The sequence below is a fragment of the Lissotriton helveticus genome, chromosome 10 (genome assembly GCF_964261635.1).
Source record: "Lissotriton helveticus chromosome 10, aLisHel1.1, whole genome shotgun sequence".
Classification (NCBI taxonomy): domain Eukaryota; kingdom Metazoa; phylum Chordata; class Amphibia; order Caudata; family Salamandridae; genus Lissotriton; species Lissotriton helveticus.
This window is the reverse complement of record NC_136071.1, coordinates 536,512,126-536,537,979: the sequence shown is the minus strand read 5'-3', so window position 1 is coordinate 536,537,979 and position 25,854 is coordinate 536,512,126. Positions and strand designations below refer to the sequence as shown.

General features: G+C 42.7%; 1 protein-coding gene across 1 annotated transcript; it reads left to right on the top strand.

The window, feature by feature from the left end:
• The first annotated feature begins 19,413 nt into the window (after nt 1-19,413).
• On the top strand, nt 19,414-24,189 carry LOC144784353 (hemoglobin subunit alpha-1). Its single transcript, XM_078663080.1, has 3 exons — nt 19,414-19,573; nt 20,980-21,184; nt 23,934-24,189. Exons 1-3 carry the CDS (start codon nt 19,479-19,481, stop codon nt 24,060-24,062), a joined length of 429 nt encoding a protein of 142 aa, XP_078519206.1. The 5' UTR covers nt 19,414-19,478; the 3' UTR covers nt 24,063-24,189.
• Nucleotides 24,190-25,854: the final 1,665 nt, after the last annotated feature.

The window sequence follows — 25,854 nt, the reverse complement described above, 5'->3', positions numbered from 1 at the left end:
TTTAATAAGATATAGCTCAGACTTGAAATAGACTTTATTGAATGCAACTGTGTTATACATCTGAATTCCAAATCCTCTACCACCTCCAGAAGTAGGCCTAGCCTGTTTCCGTCACTGGCCTTAAAGAACAGAGTGTAAGAGAGTAACTTTGTTATCCAAATACAGTGCAACAGTACTCAAAGCCCCAGGATGCCAGAGATAAAGGACATACTTAACTGTAGACACCTGATCACTAGAAACACCACAGTACCTCAGTGATGCAAGTACAGACTTCTAGTTGAAATGTGTCGCCACTCACATTCTTAGTAATAAGACAACTTTCATCCATTTTATTTGTTTGATGCAGAAAATTAGCTTTGTTCTAAAACCTATTTCAGGGTGCTTCAATTTATAGCACTTAAACAATTTTACTGGTCTCTGACATGGTCTGTCCTTCATTAAAATAATCGTGTCACATTATTTTAATGACTTAGGGGCATATTAGCAAGAATATCGTTAAAATTATCGCTGTTTTAGTGGCAGGAAACTGCCGCTAAAACGGCGATAATGGGCTTGCTAATATGCGTTATAGAATTCCAATAGAAGCCCAGGTTAGATGTGCAGGACATCTAACCTGGGCTTCTATTGGAATTCTAAAATGCACATTAGCAAGCCCATTATCGCTGTTTTAGCGGCAGTTTCCTGCTGCTAAAACGGCGATAATTGTAATGAGGTTCTTGCTAATATGCCCCTTAGTTTTTGTTTGAGGATTACAACTCACAACAAACATGTGATGATATGGTCTCAGAGTGCCTATAGCACTTTTGACAAAATTGTTTATTTTGCACCAGTTGGTCTAAAAAGAAGCTATACAGAGTACCAAAAATAAAGAGGGGGTCCAATTTCAAACCCAGTTGGCCCTGAGGAATGCGGAAATAAATGGTTGTTTGGACGGTTATGGTCATTTGAGGGGCTTTCTTCACTTAACCTAGAAAGTCATCTTAACCTAGAGGTTATCTTGACATATACGTTGCAAACACAACACATTCAGCAGGTGAATCTAAAAGAAGGCTTCTAAAAGGTCTTTAGGGGTACAAGTTATTGGACCAACATAGATTATATAAATCAATATTACATATGTGTGTGGGAGTTTTCAAAAAGCCACCAGACCTCTTCCTCAGACACAAATTCATTCAATTTTCAAGAATTTGCACTTAATGTCAACAAGAAAAGGTAGGATTAAAGGGGAAGATTTGGAAGAGGGAGCACGGGTCGTCATTAGTAAAGGTAAGTAGACATTAGGGAATGTTTGTTAGATAGTTCGCCTATCAAGTAGGCCTACAGCTCTGTGGAAAGTGATTGTACATATATGTGTATGGGTGTAAAAGAGGTAAACAAGTTTGTGTTTTGTAGTTATTTGTGTTGAAAATTTTTGCAAAAGAAAATTTAAATGGCCTTACTGCGAGTGGGTTTGCAGGCTTTTAGCACTATCTATTGGTTATATACTTTATCCACTTGTGGCATAAAGTGGTTTGAAACAACAGGGTGTAAAAGACACATGGTCACTTGGGTGCCTAATGTACTATGAAGTAGTATTACAAATTAAGCCCAGCGATTTTTTGACTCACAAATTATATTAATCTTTTACATGGGCCCCAATGTTTGTGACAAGATCTCACCTGAGTTTCCGCAGCAACGTCAAGGAACTGAAGACTGATCCACAACTTCTCCCTATCACCTATGACACCAGACCTAGTCTAGACAACAGAGGTAACACAGGGAAGAAGGGAGACAAAACAAGGTAAAAAGGAAGAGATCCTTTGTCGTGAACAGCAAGCAGAGAGCTTCAACGAAGCCATTGTAAATACAGTTATCAAGGAATAACTCAAAGCTGTAGGGAAAAAAAGGAGACATTCTTTAGAAAACAACCAACCCTACTAACACTTCGATTTCTACATAAAAACCTCTTGTACCTTAAAACTCCCTTCTTCTGTTATGGGTGCTACGCAATTTATCATGGCACTTGAATTGTACAGCTGTAAAGATAAAGGAATAGTTGTTGAGTAAACAAAAAGATAATTGAGGCTTTCCTAATTGGTGCACTAGTTCAATTCACTTGCCCACCTATACATTACATGTTGAGAGGAGGTGAAAATGTATACAAAATAATCTTCTTTTTCTTTAGCTCTCTCTTGTAAGGAATCCTAATTTCTTTACTGAAGGAGAAGACTGCTACCCAAAACTCTAGGCCTCTTCATTAAATCAAGTGAGTAAACAATAAGAAGAAAAAAATGTAGCGCAAAGCGCTATTACCGTAACCACGGTAAGCCAAAGCACAAGTTAACACATAAAGGCAGCGCAAGAGCGCTGTTACCATTTCCAGCAGTGGAATAAGTAAAGTCTTTGTCTTTCTTTCATCTTTCTTGCAGGAACCTGAATGCGGGGAATGGCAGGAACCCAGGACGCGAGGGCGAGCATGCGGTAATGGCAGGAGAGTAGGGGTTGCGACGGCATCCGACTGAGAGCTGGAGCTGAATGCTGAAATGCCTCAGGAAATGTGAGGCGCGGCGACACCCGACGCGGAGACCGAGAACTGTATGCTGGGACGCCACGGGGGAGGAGAGGTGTGGCGGCACTCGACACGGCGACCCGGAGCCAGGAGTTACTGGAGGGATGTACGGATGGGTTGTAAACAGGAAGCAGGAAACCAGAAACAGGAACACGAAGCATCGTACTACGCAGGGGGCAGGCATTTTAATTCACCTGACTTCCCCCTGCGCCTGCGCATACGTAGATGGAGGCCATCTTGGTAGTTCCAACAATCATGACAGTTCGTCCCTGTACGGCCCTGCATGAAAGCATAGAGTGTTTTAATTCTCACTCCACCAGGTGACATCTTCCCTTTCTCTCTCCTGCCCTCCTGACCTCCCACCCCACACAGGACTCCTACAGACTTTTACCACCTGACCAGAGCAGGTTGTAAATGGCCACATTCAACCCCAAAGAATATGGAGTACCATGTGGGGTAAATCCAGTTCTGCTCAGTTATTCCCCATACCTCATAGATTAACAGTACTGGCTAGGTGTTACCAGATGGTATGGGTATTTACGGGTGCAGAGTTTTCACCCTGCCAGCACGCGGCACCTCATAAGCAGGGCCTTGTTCTTGATAGTCTATCTAGCTGTAGACCCCATATAGTCAATGCAGCAGCTGATGGTTTCATAGAGGGTGGTTCACCAAAATGCTATGCAGAGCAAATGTGACATTACGCACCCTTTAACTCAAAATGTCATGCAGGATTAACCATTTATTATACTCCTAGCTCTTAATTCCTTCTGAGGCACAAGGATGTGCCCATATAGTGAAAACTACAACATATAAAGTGGGATCTGCGTGCCATGTTTGCCTTTTCTTCAAGCCACTGCTCTGCACTGGTTAGCCTGACTAAATGAATAGCTAATCCCACATGGTGCCTTTGCATGGCCTCCTGAAGGTATTTAAAGGCCAGAGCCAGTGGATCTGTCCTTACATATGAGACTCTCATAATACTTGCCTCTAGTATGTGAGGCCCAGTGTATGTCAGATGGGAGCCCACTCAAATGGTACCTTATCCCTGGGTATGCTAGCCTGCATTGTTATGTATTATTTTAGTACCCTATTGTAAGTTTCCTGATTCATGCCCTATATAGGTATAAATCACCATATCCTTATATAGGCATATAAATCATAACCATATTTAGGCATAGCTCATGCAGTCCAAATACGGCAGGGCTACTTCCACTAGTTCCGAAAATCCACAACGATTTCTTGGAAAACTCAGCTTCAGCAGCTAGGGACTTCCCCTTGCTTGAATATTGATTGGTCCAAGAACTCATGGAGTTTTCAAAGAACTGAGACTCTTTGAAGAAGTTATTATGTCCAACTGTACGTCTAACTCGGCACTTTCAAGGTATAAATGTGCCCACACTCGCCCAAGCAAACACACCGTGGTTTGGAGCAGTTCGACTATCTACTTGCCCGACGCGCCCTGCTACAGCAAGTGGCGAAGGAAGCCGACCCTCCATCAGACGCACTGAGAGAGACACTGTCTTTTCTCCTGCCGAGAAATCCAGCTACAGTGTTTCCAAGCTACCCTTGTGGGTTGTTGGGAAATCGAGACCTGAGACTGACCTTCTCCATTCTAAACTAAGGCATGGAGCTGATTAGACCCTAAGAGAAATCTTGGACAGATTCTTGGCAAAAGAATACTACATTTATGCTACACCTCACTTACTTCTTCCCTCGTACTAAGCTTAGGTTAGGTACACCGGGGTAGGCGTATTTTAGAAGCACCAGTTGAGTACTTTTAGCCTCTGTTATTTATGTATGTATTTATCTATGGTTTAGGAACCATACAATGCTCTTACAGTATTATTTTCTTCTACTCTTTATACTGTATGCATTATATTTTACAACCAGTGTTACGAGTGTAGCAGTTCATTTCTTATGCTTGAGAAAGAAGACTGTTCAATAAATCCTTTTATTGAAAACGCCCGTCTATCTATTTTCTCTGCACCTCTGGTGAAATGAAGCAGGCACGATTGACTGAGTGAAATATCGATTTATGGTTTCCACGACTCTGAAGATACGTTTTATCTTGGGGAAACAAAGTTGTCATGTTTATGCGGTTGTCAGAAACTAATCCCTTCTTGTGAATTTGAGAAAGTTTCTAGTGACCTCTGAGCTAGCTGGCACTCACAATTAAGTCTCATGTATTTGGTAGAGACCTAGTCGACCTCAGTCCTACGTCTAATCTATAGGATATATTATTCCAAAGCGCAGAGCCTATTGGGAATATAGGAACTACACTACAGTATATGACACAGTTCTACCTATCCCAAATAAGTAATTATTCAATTATGCTAGTTAAAACTTTGTGATGCATGGAACATGTATTAACAGTATCATGCACTCAGCAGCATTGACAGGTACGGAACTCACCTAACGTAGGGAACAAGTATGCTTGATGTGAGATGTATGTAGCGTACTCATTCCTGGTGTCAGCATTTAAGAGGGCCTGGATATGCAATAACTCTATACGTATGGTATGTGATTAACAGAGGTTTAGAGATGCCTTAAAGTGAGCTGCCATAGTGAAAATTGGTGGTGATGCGGTTTATGACTGGTTCCACACATTGGCCAACAGCTGCATTTTTAGGCTGTTCACGTCTGTACACTTCCGCCGTCCTTACCAATCTGTTACATTCAAGCATGATGACTGTGCCTATAATAATTTATAACCTGAACGTTTACATAGGCAATTAGTATGCATATATGCTGTGCTTCTGTTGCATATCAAATATGTTTTATAAGTTTACTGATGTGTTTTACATGTTATGTCTTGTAGATGGACTCCCATTATACACATGTGGTGAGGAGAAGACCTCCAGGACCCACACTTTACCAGCGAGTGTCTTCATCAATGTTAATTGTGTACTGCAAGGATTGAGTGTGATGTCAGATGCTGTGTGACTTGCCAAATGCTATGTTCATGCCGATCAGAAACAAACATTTGTAAGAAGATAACTAGGTCAGGGAAAATTGCCATGACTTGTTGCATATATATCAGCCTCAGATTACTGCCATGGAGAACACGTTGCCAATCTGGAATGACCACATGATAGAGGCTTGACAGGGGATCTGTGATCACAGTGGCAAACTAAGCATCTAAATGTGGTAATGGATATACATCTGAACAAGGATGTGGTTGTGAAGATTTTGAAAGTATGTAAATTGCACATACTAGGAAATTGTGAGCATGTACTGAGCAGTGGTATGGTCCACCATGGACTTACGCAAAAACAACAATAGATGGACAGAATGCAGAGCAATGTCATACATTCACCCCAGTACAGAGATCTGGGCCTAAATCCATCGTTTTTTTGCACTCCACACCACCCCAGGTCAGACATGGCCATATGCAAATCAGCCTTGACCCTGTGCGTCATGAGAACAGTCCAGCCCGAACTGCCAAGCCATGTCTTTCCTGGACCGGAATCAAGCATCCAAGGACCGGTTTCTGGCTATCAGCCTTCATTAGCCTGGATAGCTTGACTCCAGTGGTGTGGAGAGCATGGGACTCACGTCTGAGCATACCCATCCCACTTGGGGTGACAAATGCAAAAACAACAATTGATGGACAGAATGCAGAGCAATGTCATACATTCACCCCAGTACAGAGATCTGGGCCAGAAACCGGTCCTCGGAAGCTTTGTTTCCGGTCCAGGGAAGGCATGGCTTGGCAGTTCGGCCTGGACTGTTCCCATGAGGCACAGGGTCAGACTGATTTGCATATAGCCATGTCTGAACTGGGGTGGCAGAGTGGGCTAAAGAACGGTGATGGATCAAACCGAGATCTTTTGACTGGGTGTGAATGTTTGATTGGTTCAGATGATCCGTCCATCACCTCCCCCTTATGTACCGCTTTGGCCGCCATAAGTGTGGCAGGATATGCTCAGACGTGAGTCCCTTGCTCACTTTGCCACTGGATTCAAGCAAGCCGGGCTGAAGACGGCTGGAATGCCAGAAACCGGTCCTCGGAAGCTTGTTTCCAGTCCAGGGAAGGCATGGCTTGGCAGTTCGGGCTGGACTGTTCCCATGAGGCACAGGGTCAGACTGATTTGCATATAGCCATGTCTGAACTGGGGTGGCAGAGTGGGCTAAAGAACGGTGATGGATCAAACCCAGATCTTTTGACTGGGTGTGAGTGTTTGATTGGTTCAGATGCTCCGTCCATCACCACCCCCTTTTGTACCGCTTTGGCCGCCATAAGTGTGGCAGGGTATGCTCAGACGTGAGTCCCTTGCACACTTTGCCACTGGATTCAAGCAAGCCGGGCTGAAGACGGCTGGGATACCAGAAACCGGTCCTCGGAAGCTTGTTTCCGGTCCAGGGTAGGCATGGCTTGGCAGTTCGGGCTGGACTGTTCCCATGAGGCACAGGGTCAGACTGATTTGCATATAGCCATGTCTGAACTGGGGTGGCAGAGTGGGCTAAAGAACGGTGATGGATTAAACCCAGATCATTTGACTGGGTGTGAGTGTTTGATTGGTTCAGATGCTCCGTCCATCACCACCCCCTTTTGTACCACCATGGACTTACAACAGTTCAGATAGGAGAGGTGTCATATGCCTCTGTGTGATGTGAGGTTCTTCTACCGCGAATACTGTTAAATATCATCCCAGCCAACTGTGCATTATAGTTTGCAATGTGTCCTGAAATGGGTCCTTGCCATTTTAGTTACACTAGGTTGTGAGGCAATACATGTACTTTGCAGACATTGCACATTTTACTGTGGCAACTCCTTTTAGCAAAAGGGTATTGCTGGATGCAGAAGGCACAGCCATGTGCAGTGATGGTGACATGTACCGTTCCATGTGTACCAAAGAGCATTGTTCTCAAGCATAGTCAGTACTGCCATGGTCATACCTAGATGTACCATGGTGTTGCAATTGCATTGTGCAACAATTGCCCAGCCTTTGTAATGAGGGCTTAGTACATATGATTTGATAGATAATGGGCATGTATATAGTAACTCTAGGCTGCAAGCGGATTAGGGCTATAGGGGCTGCTAACCTAGATGTTGTGTTAACACTGATGTCTCATTATGTTGTTACCTATTCCTAGTCACCCTTTGACTGACATTTATCAATATTGCTTCAACAGACAACATGACCCCAGAGCAGCTCAGGCAGCACAACAAATGCAAGGACCGCTACCACCACCTCAGATGTGTGTCAAAAGAACAAAGGGCCATGAAGAAGAGATATGAGGAGGAGAAGGGCCCGTGCAAGTGGCGTAGTTTCCTATATGTTTTTTCATATATGCTATGTAGACCCTGATATAGGAAACGCTATTAGAGGTACCCCTTTTTTTATACATATTGCTACCTTTCCACAGGGACCACAACCATTGACAAGCAAAACTCTGTGAAGAATGGGCATTTTGATAAAGGTACCTCCAGCCCACTCTTAACCAGTACCTTGACCAGCGGGCCATCACTAGCACCTGGACCCACACCTCATGCCACACGGAGGGCCAAGCACTTTAGAAAAGGACTTAAGAAAGGACATATCCGACCAGAGATTATGTGTGGCAGTCCTGGAAAACAAAATAGACCAGGCGTTATCCATGCAGCATGAGATAAAGCAGGCAGTGGCCAGACCAAAGCGGACATAGCCACAGGGGCCCTTTCTGCTCTTCCTCCTGTATATAATAATCTATGTTGTACATAAGGTTTTCATTGCTTAGTTCAGGTTAGTATAGTTATAGTGATTTTAGGTTTTTTTTAGGGGTGGGTTACATTGTTAGTGGGGAGGGGTACTTTGGGTTTTTTGCGGGTGGGAGGGTTGATGTGTTTTACATGTATTAAAAAAGTGCAAACAAAATAAAAAATTAAAAAACATACAAACAATATGATTGTTTAGTTTTCAATGTGTAGGTAGTTGATTTTTAGTTGTAGCTTCTGTTGTCCTAGTGTGAAGATGTGTCTTAAGGGTGGTATTTATCATGTTGTGCTAAATGTGTGGAATAAGCTAAGTTAAGTACATTAGTTTTAGATAGTAAGTAGACTAAGATAGTGTAGGATAAGTTAGGATAGGTAGTAAGTATAGGGTAGGCTGTTTTTTCTTAGTTAACTTTTCTATTGGAATTATATGTCATTGCTTGATACATACAGGTCTACATCATGATCTTCTGTGTGGTAGTTAGCATGTGTGATCAGGTAAAGATTTTACATGCATATGCCTTTGCTAGCAGTGTTTAGCATCATGTGTGAGTAGGTGTCTTACCTTTAGACAGGGATCTGTCAGGCTGGCCATGACTCTACATCATCTTATAATCAAACATTGTTGAGCATTGGACCTGGCAATCATGACTGATTTACGACACAGTGCTAACCATGTGTTCACATACAATATCTATATGTGGGTTGCTAATGCAACATGCCTTGTTAGGGATGTTGTGGTCAAAATCATTTGCCCAATTAGTACATTTTAGGACTCATACACTGATGGCTGCCCCATACCTACTCAGACTTGCTGCGTTTACTTGTTAGTCCAATGCTGTATGCTTGCTAGTAACCAAGGGTGGACCCGAAACGTGTGGGATGACTTAATTCACCAGTCACATTGACTGCTTGACACCAGTTGAATTTAATGATTGCAACTTTGAGTAAGCACTTGCTAGTCATCACACAAATAGTGATTACAAAATATGTTACAATCTCACTACCTAGCATTGTCCGGCACTTCAAAAAACACATCACTTTGGCAAGTTGTTGGTGTAGTTGCCTCCCAGAATGTTCAACCTGGTCCAGTCTCACACGTGTGTCGCTACACCAAGCACCTACTGGACTATACAGTACGGTGTCCTCTAACTATACAACTGGCTGTATACCATTGCGTTGTATGCTTAGTCAACAGTATGCATTCACTAACGCCCCTTTCTAAATACACATATAGGATTGAGACTATTGCTCATTTGTTTGAGTTGAATTACACATAGGAACCCATTCGTAAGGCCCGTTTGGTGTAAATTCTGATTCATCTGGCCCTAATAGAATATTGGACCCTTTTTATTGATCAACTTCACAGCCTGAAGATGGTCTGATGGACAAATCTGCCACAACAGTGCAAAACATCGACTTTTACATCTATTTCCCCAGCATTTGTTGCTTTTTAGGAACTGTTTTCTGTTTTTTCAGATCCGCTTCCCTTTTTGTTATCATCTTGAATAGATGTTTACATCCATGATTTATAGGTTGCTTTAGAAACCCTCTATCATGGTGTTTGGTTCTATTTGAATGTACCCTTTTTAAATTATGTTCACATTAAAAACTGTTTACATTTTGCAAATAAGACATCCCAGCGTTTATAAAAAGGTTTGGCTGTTTAATATTCATGTTTTGAATAACTTCATTTATGTATTGATTGTTCAAAGGTTTGCCACAAATTGGGGCTGAACCCACAAGTTATCTCTTTCATATAATATTTGACTAAGAGTAGCTAATAAAATCCCTTGCAGGCATCTTTTACTTATTATTAGTTTATCTGCCCTAGCCTCCAAGGGTGTATTGGGTCTTCCACTTGCCTGTCACGGTTTTGCAGCACAGCAGCAACGTCACAGTGGTAGGCAGCCATGGCAGCAAACTGGGACTCCTGTTTCCGCTCCACCGACTCCAAGATGGTTCTGAAAGCCCTCAGCTGTTTGACCGCCTCGCTGGTGCCACTTTAGAAGGGCAGGTTTTGATGGTTCTGCCCTTACAACATCAGCAATGTCAGCCAGGGACAGCTGGAGGTCATGGAGCGGGGGGTGGGTGCCTCTGATGGTGGCAGGGGTGTCCCTGTTGGGACTGATGCACACATGGATCACCTTTAGGGTGGCCACCACAGTCTCCATCCCCACCCGCACCTGCTCTGCCAATTCCAGCTGAACCCCTATGCCATCAGCTGCCCATGTGACTTGACCTATATCGGACAAACCACCCAGATGGTTAAACAATGCATCATACAACATAAAAGCAGAATCAATTGCAAGGTCCTCACCGCCCTCTTGGTTACACACTTTCTTGAGAAAAATCATCTTGATATGGACATAACTTGGGAAGTAATTGACAAACCATCTCTTCCTATGAGATGTGGCGGCATCAAAACCCTCCTCAATAGGGCCGAATGCAAATGGATGACTCTATGTCAACCAAGGACTGAATACCATCGATGAATGGAATAGTACCATCTCTGTTTAAACCATACTACAGAATTTATCACACGATTCTGCACTACCCTGACCAGACACTTCTTATACACATCTTCCTGTCTTCCACTCTGGAGATTATGATTCTGTCAACTACATGCCTGTCCTCCTCTTTCACACTATATACATGACTTTTGCGCCTGTTGAATTCTCATCACCCCCTTCCAAAATGTCTATTCTGCTCTCACATGCTGTGATAATGGGGTCATCCGCCCCTTGTTCAGCCTCTCCCATTTGTAACATATGGCTATTTCAAGTCACCATATCGATGTATTGTCACGTTTTAATACTTTCGCCTAAGATGCCATTAGAACATTATTTGATGACCAACCTAGGACACAAGGTCTGTCCTTTGTTCTACATCCTAATTAGCCATAACTGTATATACGCTGTGTACCTGGCGCAAATTTTACTGTTAGCTTACAATTGCTGGCGCACATTCAGTTGGCTAGCACCAACACAGGTACCCTTGAACCATGGTGGGTGCAGGGGTGCCTGCTTTGGTGAATGTCTGCTGTTTGTGCACCAGTGCAGGCAGCTAAAACAGGAATGTGCTGCATCTTGTAGAAACTGCACATTGCTGCCCTTTCATTTTGACATATGATAGCACAGCTAGAAGGCTTGTGATGCTGCCCTACACCAACATATGATCAAAATACCCATGAGCCCTCCATTAATGTCATGTCTAACCATAGATGAGCCAGGTGCCTACTGTTGGCCTTAAGACAGTGCAGCAGTGGGCTGGGGCATAGCTGTCTGTTCTGCCCGGCATTATATAGTTACCCACATCGGCCCTTGTCGGGACTTGCCCTGTTGCTGATGTAGTTCGTCATAGTCATCACTGTCCTGTCCCACAACTCTAACCACCCACTCCTCAGAGATGACTGCTCCTTAATGGATTCAGCTCCTCCTGGGGAGCTGGACTTCCACCTCCAGTCTGCAATACTGCCTCTAGGTTTGTTGCCAGTATTTCCTTACTTTTACGCTTAGCATCGTGCCAGTTTTCTTACAGCTAGGAACTGCCCTCTTGACTTCAGCAACGCTGTTCACCTTGTCCACTATGGACTGACCTATGGTCTTTTCCCTCCCCAATGACAATTTGGAGCTGACGAAGAGCTGGTTTTACTGCTCTGTCACCTCCATGATCAAGATCTAATTCTCCTCCTGACTAAGCATGCACTTCCTCTTCCTCTTCCCCTGGGACTCTCGCTGATAATCCTGGCTGGTAGTGGGGTTGTTGTCCTATACTGTGCTCACTTCTGGCTGCTCCATAGCAGATTTTAGTCAAGTGTAACTTTTTGTTTTACATTTCGAGGCGCCTTTGTATTTATTTTCACCACTAAATGCACGGAGGTTATGCTAGAATGGCTAGCATCTGTTTTTCTGGCCACAAATAGGCCAAAAGATACTTTTGCTACATTAGTGTGCATTTTTTTAATGACCCGGCACCGAGATTAGCATCAGTTTTTGGACGTCGGGCTCTTCTTAACACCATCGCTGCTGGTCTCATTCCTCTCCTGTGCTGGGCCATAATAAAAATGGGTGTGGTCATGACGAGCTCAGCTCATCATGAGCACAGGAGCACTGTACTGCTTGACGAGCTGAGCTTGTCATGAGCACCGAAGGGGTTAACGCCAGGGAACGCCATATCGTAAACACGATGCTAACATGGCGTTAGAAACTATTGTACTACTGCGGTAAAATTCTTGAGGCTCCGATGCAGCAAAACAGCGGAGCGCCATTTCGTGTAAATATGCCCCTCCCTTACTACAAGTCAGTGTCACATACCTTAGTTCAACACTTAAGGGCTTATTTACAAACCCCTTGCACCACTGTTGCGTCACTTTTAATATGGGAGAAAGCGATGCATCAGCGGCGCAAGGGGTTTGTAAATAAGCATCTTCATTTATAAAAGAAAGAGTGCCGTGCGCAAAGCTCTGCTTAGAAGACCATGCTGGTGTTATTAAACATTGGCACAGCGAATATTAAGAATGATAGTCTTAAATCCACCTCATGCCTCTTTACTCCACTATCAGAAACTCCCTGCCTCTTTATCTCGTTGCAAGCTCCTGCTTTTTCCCCTTATGGGGGTTTTCGAATCTTTCTCTTCTTCCATTTTTCCTTCCTGTGTGTTTTCACTCTCTTGTGCTCAATAAATATCTACTGGAAAGATAAGTGCTGGTCCCCAAAAATAAGTGTTGTTGGCCTCCTCCGGCAAACACTGGCTCAAATTAAGAACTGCATAGTTTTTTATATGGACCTAGGGTCGGACTGGAGCAGAAAATAGGCCTGGGCACTAAAATAAAAATAGCCCCATTAGTGAATTAGCTTGCTAAAAAAGTGGCCCTTGTTTTCTATTTGGGATAGTTTTGAACTTGTAAAGACACACTGTATACGTGTTTTGCAAGGTATGAGAGCCTACAAGGGTTTAAGATAGCTAAAGGCAAGGTTTGTTTTAATATCAGGGAAAATAACAATATGTATGTGCCTAGAGGTACCATAAACTAGGACTGGAGTTGCAATCTTTACATAGGATACATGCTGCATCAGGTCAGGTGTCTCCTTGTTCACCAGCATTGCCCTTTCTTTAAGGTCCAGTTCTTAGACTGCTAGGAGAAAATATAGCTGTCGATTTGGAAGTTTAGGAGTCAACAGGGCGGGTCTGCTCACCGCATAAAAACTGTATTCTAGCAGTTTAGCTGCCTTGCTGTGCATGGCGTGCAGGCGGTTGATAATTGATAAGGAATATAAATTTGGTGCCAAAAAACTAACAAAAAAATGTCCAGTCATCCAGCAGCTGTGGCGACAGGAGTATCCGAGCAGCACATATGTGAAGGGTGTCACCTGTCATCTGAGGACATTTGAGACTTATCAATTACTCTTAACTCAGAAATGGCAGCCTTTGCTAAGGAGCACTGTCAAAGCTTGATTGCCGAAATGTGAACAGTCTTGGTGAGTTTCGTCTGTCAAAGGGGTGCATGAGAGGTTATAAGGTGTGGTCATTAATACTATCATACTGCCCCAGGCCCCACTGACCGGGCCCATGATGCAGGGTTGTTCAGTTCAGCAAACCTCATAGGGCCTCTCTGGTGAACAGTTATTTTTGCTCAATCCCGCATCTCTAACAATAAGCATTCCAGAATTTTCCATTGCCTGATGATGTCAGCACGGGTTTAGGATGGGGGACTCATTGTGTCCCCTTTTCTACAAGGGTTACTGCCAACTATGATAAAATCCAGCCATTCTAAATCATTAACATTTTTTAAAAAACACCATAGCAAATTTCGATTTTAAAAGAAGAAAAGGAGTTTACAGTTTTGAAAAAAAAAGAAGAAAAGGAGTAACAGTTGTCGAGAATTAGTGCAGCTGAGCATACGTTTTGGGCAGTAGTCCTGCGTAATGTGTGGGGAAAAGCAAGTAGAAATTCCCACATAGCACGAAGTTTAAGACTGCCCAATGTTTGAACTGTCAATCCGCGATACCAACAAGTTATGTACAATACAAACTAATAACTCTGTGACTCGCGCCGCTTGTTTGATAAGTGGTTCTTCCATAGGTCTGGAGATGTTCGAAGTCTAGGCCAAACCTAAGTATTACCCACACCAGTACAACCTCCTAAGCAGCGGCACAATCGTTCTGTATGACTGTGTTCAACTTCAAAATAAGTGATCAAACAATAAAGTCAGCGGCCATATTGGACACTGAAAATGAAGAAAGGTATGTGCACAATATTTAGCATTTTTCCAGCTGTCAGAGTAGGACTATGCAGTGAGGGCCTAGCTCTGTCTGCTTAGGTTACTTATTTCAGAAGGAAGGGCTATCTTTGAGGAAGCAGATTCTGGCACTGAGAAGCATTTTGCCATGCTTCTTATGCCTCGATGAACGCTATTCTTTTTTATATGTAAAACATTTGGGGGCAGATTTACAAGACCCTTGCGACACATTTGCGCCGCTGATGCGCGTCACTTCTGTGACGGAAAGGCGGCGTAAACCATGCGCCACGTTGCAACTTATTTACAACATGAACCATCTAGGCAGATGCATCACGTTGTAAAGCACTGCGCCACATGAAACCTGCGTCAGGTTTCATGTGGGCGTTCCGTCGCAGGGTGGGCATTCCGTTGCAGGAAAGTCTCGTAAAAGTGATGCAGTGAAATCTACAAAATTTCACGGAGTCAGTTTTAGGACTCTGCTGCGTCAAACCCTTACGCCTGCTTGAAGCAGGTGTAAGGAGTGACGCACCACCTTAAGTATGGGCGGCCCCTGAGCATTGCTGGAGTTGCGTCGCGCTTGTGACACGACTCCAGCAATGCGCTACCATTACGCCACAAGATGCGACAATCATCTGCCTATCCTTGCGCCACGGTGCGCCGCATTGTAGATGTGACGCATCGATGGTGGCACAAGGGGAGAATTGTGTGTCACATCTATTCTGGCGCATCCCTGCTGATTTGCAGAGCTGCCGTAGACCTTGTAAATATGCCCCTTGGAATATTAAACCAAAGGTATGAATTGCAAAGTAAATGCACTTAAAAAACAAACATCACATCAGTCAGTCAATAGATACTTTATACGGTTATATGAAAACCACAGACGTACATCACATGCACAAAAGCAAAGATAAAAAGTACATTCCATCATAAATATAAATCTTCAATATTTAAATACTATAAAAAGATTCAATTTAAAAAGGCCTTTGCATAATTTCAGGTGCTCAAACGTTTCTTCCTACTTCTGAGGGCACACGCCAAAAGGGGGACTGTAACATATGAAGGTGGATCAGAGCTGGTTTAACCTGCCAAAATCCCTTCCTGCTGAGCAATGGTAAAATATAACATTGTGTTAGGGTCTGGTAATGATTCCCAAAAAATATAAAGTGCACTGTGTCTTGGACTGAGAAGTTATCACATGAGCATGAGATTGATATACTGACAAACTTATCACATTGATCACCACTGGTACCGTTCACAAATGGGCCATGCCATTGCAGAGCAGCAGGGTGGATGAAACAAGGTATCATTGTTAGCATCATAACATTGAGATAGAGAACTGAAAAACAAACAAATGCTTCCGATTTCGGCAAATTGCATCCAAAAGTCAGAGTCTGAAGTAAATGGGTTCACCTCGCGTTAAGGATGGCTCTGAACCAGAGACAATGTCTGCCCACTCATTAAATACCAAGATGGCGCTTTATAAACAACTCTCTGAAAGATGACTCGCATGGTAGAACATAGAATTAAACTGATTCCACATTAGAAAACTTTTGAAGTCGACTCTTGGAATCGCAACTATTTAAAAAAAGTAAATGCATGCAATGGGACTATTGTTCTGCCTGTTTTGCATGTTGCTATACACACATACATTTCTAAAATCGTATTTGTTAATAAGAAAAGCAGGTCCTTATAGAAAAAGAGCGCACTGCGACTGCAAATTGCGATCACCCATGTACCACTTCATAATTATGTTGCATGTCAGGTAAATGTAATCTCAGAGAAAGCAGGTAAAATTAAATAATTAAATAAGTAGGGAAACTTAAATTCCTCATAAATTATGAAGAAAGAATAGAGTTTTACTCCTTAACAGTTCTCCATTCCCCAATTAATTGCATGTTATTCATAATCTTATGTAAAGCGCCTTAATTTTCCTTTGATGCAGGGGCGATGTAAAAGACTGCTATATAAATATAAAAACTAGTGTTCCAAATATAAATCATCTACACAACCGATGGAAACAAAAGATTAAAAAAAAATAACGGACGTCGTTATGGACGAAATAAAAAAAAGCACAATGCTGCATCCATCGGTGGATGCTAATTGTCGCCCTCTGCCAGGAATGAGTGGGCAAGTGTAAGAAAGGACTGAGTGGACCATTGTCATGCCCACTTGACCATTAACAATAAACAAAGAAGGGCTGGCTCTGATCAGTAAGGCTGAGCCATATAGATAACCAACAAACAAAAGATGCCAGTACTGATATACATGATTTAGAAACCAATAACCACCTGTAACCTGAACAAGAGATCAGATCAGAGAAGGGGCCTACTATTTAATAGTATTTTATTCAAAATATTTTACAACATATATCTCAATTTGTTTTATAAATGTTGATACACAAGGAATTTTACAAAAAACACGTGTAACATAAAAATATTAAGTAAGCATTCAACCATTCATTCTGATTCAGTCATATCACAAGCAACAACAACATGTATATATATAACCCTTGTAGATGTATATGTTGTTGTTGCTTGTGATATGACTGAATCAGAATGAATGGTTGAATGCTTACTTAATATTTTTATGTTACACGTGTTTTTTGTAAAATTCCTTGTGTATCAACATTTATAAAACAAATTGAGATATATGTTGTAAAATATTTTGAATAAAATACTATTAAATAGTAAGCCCCTTCTCTTCTCTGATCTCTTGTTCAGGTTACAGGTGGTTATTGGTTTCTAAATCATGTATATCAGTACTGGCATCTTTTGTTTGTTGGTTAACACTTGACCATTAAGACTCAGCGGTCAACTAGTAGCTGGGTGGAGTGGACCTTGTGGTGTCCATCCACATGACCTGCTCATAGCGAGTGGGGGATCTCCTCAGACCCTTTCAAACTCCAACATTCGCTGTGACCACCCCACTTGCTAGGTGGTGTCTGGTGGGTCCATTGTGCCACGTGCATAGAACAGCGACCTTTGGTCATTATCTGGGTGGTGTACTACCTTCCAATGCTGGGTCTGAGCTCCCATTATGAGGTCCACAGAATTAGGTGTGGAGATACTGCCCGCAATCGGTTCTGAAATGTGGGATAGCACATGGTCCTGGGAATACTGGGTTGAAGACCCTATATATTTCCCGCTCTAGGAAAAAAAACACATCCAAATCTGCACACATTTTCCACTGGCTTGTGGCATGTGGTAAATGTGTGAGGGGCAGTGGATGGTAGGGTTTGGATTTGGGTTAGGGGAGGGCACAGCTGCTCAGGGGAGACATTTGCTGCTCCCCTTATGCTGAGTTTAGAGTGCCGGGGAGACCTGGAGCAGCAGCTACCTAGGACCCACACAGATGTGCTGTAAAGTCTGGGCTTGGTGTGTCCGTGCCTAGAATGAACAGGTCCTGAGTTTGCTGACCCGTTCATTTCAGGCCCAGAGTATTGAAAATACTAGAATATTAGAATGGCCATGTGTGGAATCCACACCAGGGATATCAGTCCAGGCCACTTGTATTGATGGCCTTGAGTGGAGTTAGGAGGGAGATGGACATTCATTTGCTTTGCAGTTACCATCCACAGAGACCCCAAATGCAGATATAGCCTTGCCCATAATATAATCTTCAATTATTAATCTTTTCTGCAAGTTGTTTAGGCTACACCACTATGACATTGACTTCTGAGTCTTTCCTGAGTGTCATTTGGGCTCTGGCTTTACATTATTGATTTATGAGCATTTTCTGGTTGTGTTTTGGGGCACTCCTTCATATTATTTCAGACCGTTTCTGATAGTCAGATGGGCTCTGCCTTAATACAATTTAATTGAATATCAGTTTTATATCGAAGTAGGTGAAAGTGGGAGTTTGTGGAATCCTTGCATTCACAGTCTGCATTGCTTTAAAGAGAACATACCCTATATAGTTAATTAAAAATAGTAAGAGATATGATTAAGTGCTCCAGTGGCTAATTGCCAAATTTGGGAAGCTGAGCTCCAATTCTGCCTTCTAACTTTCTCCACAATTCGTGTAATTCTGGATAAACCACGCATTTGCCCTATTGCTAAAGCTATACAATGTAATGAAATTGAGAAATGTAAGATCATTATATAATTTAAATTTGTAAAACTCCAGTAGAAGTGCACACTCTTGTATTATATCTAAACTCCTATCCACCCCTCATTAACAAGTACGCAACTGCTGGACATTTAAGTGTGCACAATATAAATAAAAATACATGCCTAGAATTCAAAATTCTAGCGACGGAAAGCACACACAGTCAAGAATAAATCTTTGCAAAATGTCATTACGTCAGGGTAATGTTGCATAATTCTTAAATTCTGTCTGACTCGAAATGTTCCAAATGTGGTCAATTTCGCATACTCAAAAATATTGTACTTTTTTGCACGTGAGAAACTGGATTCGGAAATGCCTCACTGACATACATTTTTTTCAAACTCATAAATTACTTCTAAAACCAGTCTCCTGCGGGATCTTATCTGACTTTATCTGTGTGGGGTATTCCCTGATGGAGAAAAGTTACTTTAGATACAGGCAAAATGTATTTGGTGTAATAGGAGAACTTTTATAAAAAATGACGCAAATTTCATCCCAAAAAATCTAAAAGTTCGTGCGCTCAGACTCAACACAACTGTGAACCTTCTAACAGTAAACGGTTCAGAATACCATCTTTTTTATCAGGCAAATATTAACAACAGCCTGGATGTGGAAAATGAGTAAGGTAATATTTCATCGATCATTGAATAAAAGTAGAAGGTGCACATTTGACCCTGCTGAGACACCTGGCACTGCTCCCAAAAGGACTCAGGGAAAGCAATTGAGCAGGGCGTGGCCCTCGGTAGTTTTCTAGTCAGCCAATGAGATTAGCAGTGGGCTGGGCTCAACCTTTAGGGGCAGCCCTCATGCAGCCTCCATTTAAAGGGGCGCACTGCGGACCACAGGCATCAATCAGGTCTGCTAAGCTCCAGGAACCACCTGCAAACATGAAGCTCTCCGCCGATGACAAACACCATGTGAAGGCCATCTGGGAGCACGTCAAAGGCCATGAAGAGGCGCTGGGTGCAGAGGCTCTTTGCAGGTATGGCTGACTATATGATTTCTTCCCAGTGGAATATTTATTTTAAAAGTGTTCTGCACAATATTTTAACTACAAAGAAGGCGACTATTCCGTTTTTTTAAAAAAAAGGTTCTGGGATTTTATGGACCATGAATACTTGATAAATAATTGTATTAGCCCGCTTACAATACATTTTCTTAAATTTAAATGCGAGCTTACCTTTGAACACTTTTTAGATGACATTGAGCCCCTTCAGGCCAGCGCTATATATTTGCAGTTCAGATATGGGATTTTACCATTGTACGCTAGAAGAAGTACCTGGGCTAATGCACTTGTTTCATCTATATGCCCTGTGTGTTTGGATAAACCAGAGACCATAGAACATTTTCTCTTTTTCTGTGCTGCATATAATGATTATCGGAAAAAATGGATCATTCCTGTGTGTCGCATTTTTTCTTGCATTCGCCCCTCTGATGCCATTAGGATATTTACGTCTGATAATACCAGATGGCTTGTATTTGCACTAACTAGGTATCTTTTGTACGCGTGGCGGAAACGTATGAAGTTTTTATTAACTTAATTTTAGTATATGTATAACAGCATTTATTGAAATGAACTGTTATTACTTCTTAACTATTTCTGTTCTCATTTGGAACATGATGTTCTTATCAAATTTTACTTAATTGTTTTTGATATTGTATTATGATGGTTTTTATTCCTGTAAAATGATCAATTTCTTTTTAAACAAATAAAATAGTAAAAAACTACAAAGAAGGTGCACGTTGCACAACATGGTGTCATAAAAACCATTTGGGGAAAATGACATTGACACTTTTACTGAAGTGATTTTCTGAATAAACACACAGTTTATGGATCTTGCCCAACAGGAAACTCTTTGCAGTTAAAATATTGTGCTGTATCAATTGAAGCTAAGAGATGTTCGGGTTTTACTTAGTTGAAGTCTGTTAGCGGTTACCCGCACCCATTGCTCACACAAAGGACATAGAAGCAGGTGTCCCATAGATATGCTATGTATTTTTTGTAGAAAATATTTAAGACTTAATATTTAAGTGAGACAATATTCTGACACTAACATTCTGGTACCAGGCCAAGCCTTAATGTTGCAGGTAAGAGCAGTGGGGCGATAGGGCCGGGTGTGGGGGGGGCTGGATTTCGACAGACAATGACTCGGGAACATTGATTATTTAATTCTAAGGATCTCTGGACAAGCTCAAAGAACCAACTGGACACTAACAGATCTTCCTAGAATGATGAATACTCTTTTGTAATACTTCTCTGATAGCAAACTGGCCCAGGTGTAACAGAATGTGGATGTAAGCAACAGCCTGCATTGTCAGATACATCTTGAACGTGTCTTCATGGGAGAAACTCCTGTAGAGTAATCACCTTTTCATTGCCTATCACAGGATGTTCACTTCTTTACCTTCCACACGAACCTACTTCCCTTCAAAAGACCTCAAGGAAGGGTCCAGTTTTCTCCACTCCCATGGGAAGAAGGTCATGGGGGCTCTGACCAATGCAGTTGCCCACATAGATGATATTGATGCTGCTTTGAGCAAACTCAGTGACAAGCATGCTGAGGAACTTATGGTAGATCCTGTCAACTTCGAAGTAAGTATCAAAGTTCCTCCTCGATATATGTCTCTTGATTGGGTTGTTTGTTGATTCTTTGATAAAGGGTGTGATGAGCTTCATTTATGTATTTTGTTTATTGATTTGGAGTTTTATATGATAAAGACCAGACACAGCTGGTATCAGAACTCTTTATATACAAGAGGTTAAATACAAAAGGACTTAAGGTTTGTAAAAACAACCATTTGAAAGGACACATTTTGAGGTGACATGACTGCAGCTTGTTCATCTCTGAGTCAGTTCAGGCCACAAAGATCAAACATACAGGTTGATTGGGAAATTGGGCAATTTGAGCTGTCCAGAAACTGTAGGATGCATATGCCCAGGTTTAGATTCTGCTCCTTGGCTATGAGGTAATACACATCACCATAGTGCGACCACCAGACACCTCTACACTTGCATTCATAGATGTGTTGCTTCTTGCAGCAAAACACACACACACATGCATCAATAGTGCTATAAATGTACATTGCTATAAAAGCTGGCAGTTCCTTTGAAAAGAGATTCCATGCGTCCACACCAAGGGCCTCATTTACCAGGTCCTAGCAGCACTTTTGCACCTCACTTTTTTTACACTCTGGTGGTGCAATATACTGCAACATATTTACTGGGCCACACAAAGCCATTTTAAGTGGCTTTTCATGGCTTTGTAAATATATGTCCCTTTCTGGCAAAACACTGCATGAAAGGGGTGTTCCATGGGTGTTGCTGTGGGTGTTCCCACACAACACCCATGGAATCTGAAGCATTCCCAGATTTATGTGGAATTATAATCCTGGGAATGCGTCAGATTCTAACACCACCCCGTATCCTTATTTCTCCTAGTTTTTGTCTCTTTTCATGTCATAGAAGGAGGAAATCGCCTCCATTGATTGATTTTGTGCAGATGTTGTCCTTTACAGCACCAAATCAATCCTCCCCGCAACACAGGACACCTTGGAACATGGCGCAAGGGTGCCTGCGTTGGACACTAGGCTGCTTTTTTAGCGTTGGCACAGGGGTCAGTACAGGAATGCACCGTAGTCTTTTTAAATATGGCGCATTCGTGCACTTTTAGAATGACGCACCGCAGCACTGCAGCACTGCAAAATTGCTTGCGGCACCGTGCTATGCTATTCTATTGTAAATGAGGCCCTGAGCTTCTACCAAACTCTTTAACAGCATTGTCCAACCCAGGGTCAGGAGAGCTTGACCCATCCCAGTTTTTTTTGATAGCCATATAACTACGTTGTATGTACACTCGTGGACTTCATTGCCCCTAGCAAACCCCTGGCACTGCCTTTGCGACCCCTGGCCTCAGAGGTGGCAAAATCAGTCTCAGGAACACAGTGGCAGTCCGTCATTATGGACATTGGTTGGGGCTCCATTCTCTTTGCTTTCTGTCAATTCATTTATTACAGTAATAGTGAATATTATTTTATTATTCATCATTATTATAATAAAATATGGAACACTATTAACTGAAATATGAGCTCCCATGATAGCTGAGGTAAGTAAAAAATCTTTTAAATGTACCTTGTGTGCGCGCCTGCGGGTGAAGATGTTTGTGAGCACAAGTGCGTACGTGTGAATATGTGTGTATGTGTAAGCATGCAGGGCTCGAGTCCCCCCTGCCAAACAGCTGGACTTCACTCTTTGGCCTCTCTGGAACGAGGAGCTCTGCACCTTTCGTGACGTCACTTCCTGTTGTGACGTCACTTCCGGTGCCAGCGTCCCCCACTTCTTTTTTTATGACTTGTGCCCTGTAAGCATGTGTGTGTGTGTGTGTGAAAGTTAAGGTCAAAGGGCATGTTATGTCACTTCAGCTACCCTGAGCATTTCAGAGAATTGAAGTCCATGTCTACACTCCGAGGCCCTCGTTATTTACGAAATATGTCAATTTGCACCTTAAGATTCACAATAGCATGGGTGTAAATTTACTAATTTCAGAATGCGCGAAACTCTTCCAGGTAACACAGTGAAAGCAACACAAGCTGCAACGTTTTAGCTGTAACCATGGAAAACATTGTGCATTTCGTTTCCGCGTATATTATAACATGCAAAACAATCGGATCGATTGCAAATGTACCTGCTCACCTCTGAGTTTCTGTTTTACCACAGAGTAAATATGTCCCCAATGAAGAAAATACTTCCCCCTGGAACCCTCCACTGCCTGGTGTTCACCTTGTTTTACAATCTAGGAATGGCATTTATTGTAGCCCTTTACAGGAGCATTCATTAAATGGGCCCTGTGAACACGGGGGCCCGATTCAAATGGGTCTCTGCACTCATGGCGGACGTCCGCAGTCGCAGCGGAGTCTATGCGCTCGGGGAATATACCACCCCCAGTGTGGATACTCCCCCCAAGATAGCGGGGGCCTCCACCTCGAGTGCGGAGGCCTTTTGTGAATCAGGCCCCCAGTCGCCACTCACAAGAGTAGATTTACTCACTGAGAGATCTCCCATTGACTAAATGCTTACGCAAGTGCGAAACCAAGATTCCTGAATTGGGAAAGTGAATTTGCATGTGTGAATCAGACTATCTTATGTGTAACTTGGCTTTATAAATTCATAGTTAGTTTTACTAATGATGGCAAGGCACGTTAGATGCACATTTAGCATCTGTATATTATGAAAACCGAACATTGATCTGCCCTTTCCGGCAATTGTTAGATATATCTAATTTCTACGCTACATTACGCTGCACTTTGCTAGAGATGTTAACGTCATTTTTGTACTTTTCTTTTAGAAATTGGCTCACAACATCCTGGTCGTTTTTGGCATCCACCTGAAGCCGCATCTCACCTGCGGGGTGCACTGCTCCGTGGACAAGTTCCTGGCCAAAGTAGGCTACGTGCTGGCTTCCAAATATCGTTAAAGGCTGTTTTCTCCGAGGAGAGAGGTCACCATCCACACCACTTGACGTGTGCTTTCTGAAACAAATATGTGAAACACCCGGGGACGAGGCACAAGAGTGCTGTGAAATAAATCAAGCTGTGATTGCACTGACAGTATTCTGTGTCTTGTTTTACTAGGGACTCTGTGTAATAATACAACATGTTATGTGTATGCTTCACAGCAGGGGCGCAACTAGACTCGAAGTTCGGGGGGTGGAAAAGCTAACACTCCCCACCAGGGCAGGCCCTAGCACTTGTCACACATGATGCAACAGTCTTTTTTGGCGCCCCCTCCCCCATTTCCTCCTTCTGCATGAAATCCCTCACTACCACTCACTAACAATGCACCTCATCTCTCTATAGCACCTTTCTGACAAACATTTTTTTTATAGTGTTACTCATAGTTTTCTCAGACTCAGTTCTGTGATATGCATGGTACACGTTCTTTTTAGCAGGCACATTAACCCTCTGCGCTGTGTGGGTGGCAGGAGTGCCCATGTGAGTGCACAGTGAGCAATGCGACAGTGCAAGAGTAGGGCAAGAGGAGTGACTGCAGGGTGAGTGAGGTGACCATATGAATTTGGGTATGGCTGTAAGTGCAGAGTGGGACAAATGAATGCATGGTTAGTGATGGGTTTGTTTAAGTGAGATTGCAGATTGAGCAGTGAGGGGAATAGGTTAGTGAAGTTTCACATGATGTATTCATGTGATTGCAGGGCGAGGTACAGGGTGAACAGCACAAGTGCATTGTGAGTGCAGAGTGATCACTGTGAGTGTAGGGTGAGCAGGTGAATGGAGTGAGTGCATGGTGATCAGTGTGAGTGCATTGTGATCGCTGTCAGTGCATGGTGAGCGTGAAAGTGGAGGGCGAGAATGAGGCGTGAGTTGTCTGAATGCAGCGGGGATTCCCAGACACTTGAAGTCACTCAGCATGTTATTGACGGCGGATATAAGTTGAACTATTGCTATTATGAAATTAATCAGGGATCGAGGGTGGAGGAAATTAATATTGTGCTGATCCTGTGACAAACTTCCAGTCTTATGATTAGCGTTGCCAGCTCATGATTTTAATGTTCCAGACTGTACAAAAACAAGCAGTTACCTAAAGCCGTATTTTCAGCACTGATCTGTGCATACTTTGAACAGCAAATATAATTAGAAAGCACTTTTAATTGTGGTCTAAGGCTGGCTAAATATCCATGACTGATAATTAAAGGGAACAAGGACAGAAAAGTCACATTACAAATGAATGCATACTTTTTTATTTATAACTCTATTTAGTGTCAAGGTGAGGTCTTTGTAGGCTCTTCAAACAACAGATGGCTAGCATTTTTCTTTTGGCAACCCTATTTTATATTTCTTTTCATGAAATGCAGTCTCACACTAAGGCAGTAAATGTAAAATACGAATGCAAGGAATAGGCAGAGTGGGGGCCCAAGGAGTATCGGAATCAGAAAAAAACGAAGCCTCTGTAAGCAGTTTACAAAGGTATGTAAATGTGCAAATGGTATTGAAAGACATGTGAAAAACTCAGGTGTGCCGGAGATAAAACTCCAGACACTGTCCAGCCAAGCCCACAGCAGCTCTAGCTGCAGCAGCCCGGGCTGAGACACACGCCGGGGGGGGGGGGGGGTGATGGGACCAAAGCCCTTTTAGCCCTATAGGCATTGCGTGCCTGTTTCACTGACATGTCTGAAAGCCGTGTCACAAAAACACATGCTTGTTCTTTCAGTGTAGGAAAGCCACGCATGTGAATGAGTATATTAAATTTCT

Bases quoted from the DNA above. Each gene is read 5' to 3' on its own strand.
- LOC144784353 (XM_078663080.1), top strand. From the start codon at position 19,479: ATGAAGCTCTCCGCCGATGACAAACACCATGTGAAGGCCATCTGGGAG. The intron at 19,574-20,979 runs GTATGGCTGACT...TGCCTATCACAG, and splicing joins GGTGCAGAGGCTCTTTGCAG to GATGTTCACTTCTTTACCTT. The intron at 21,185-23,933 runs GTAAGTATCAAA...CTTTTCTTTTAG, and splicing joins TAGATCCTGTCAACTTCGAA to AAATTGGCTCACAACATCCT.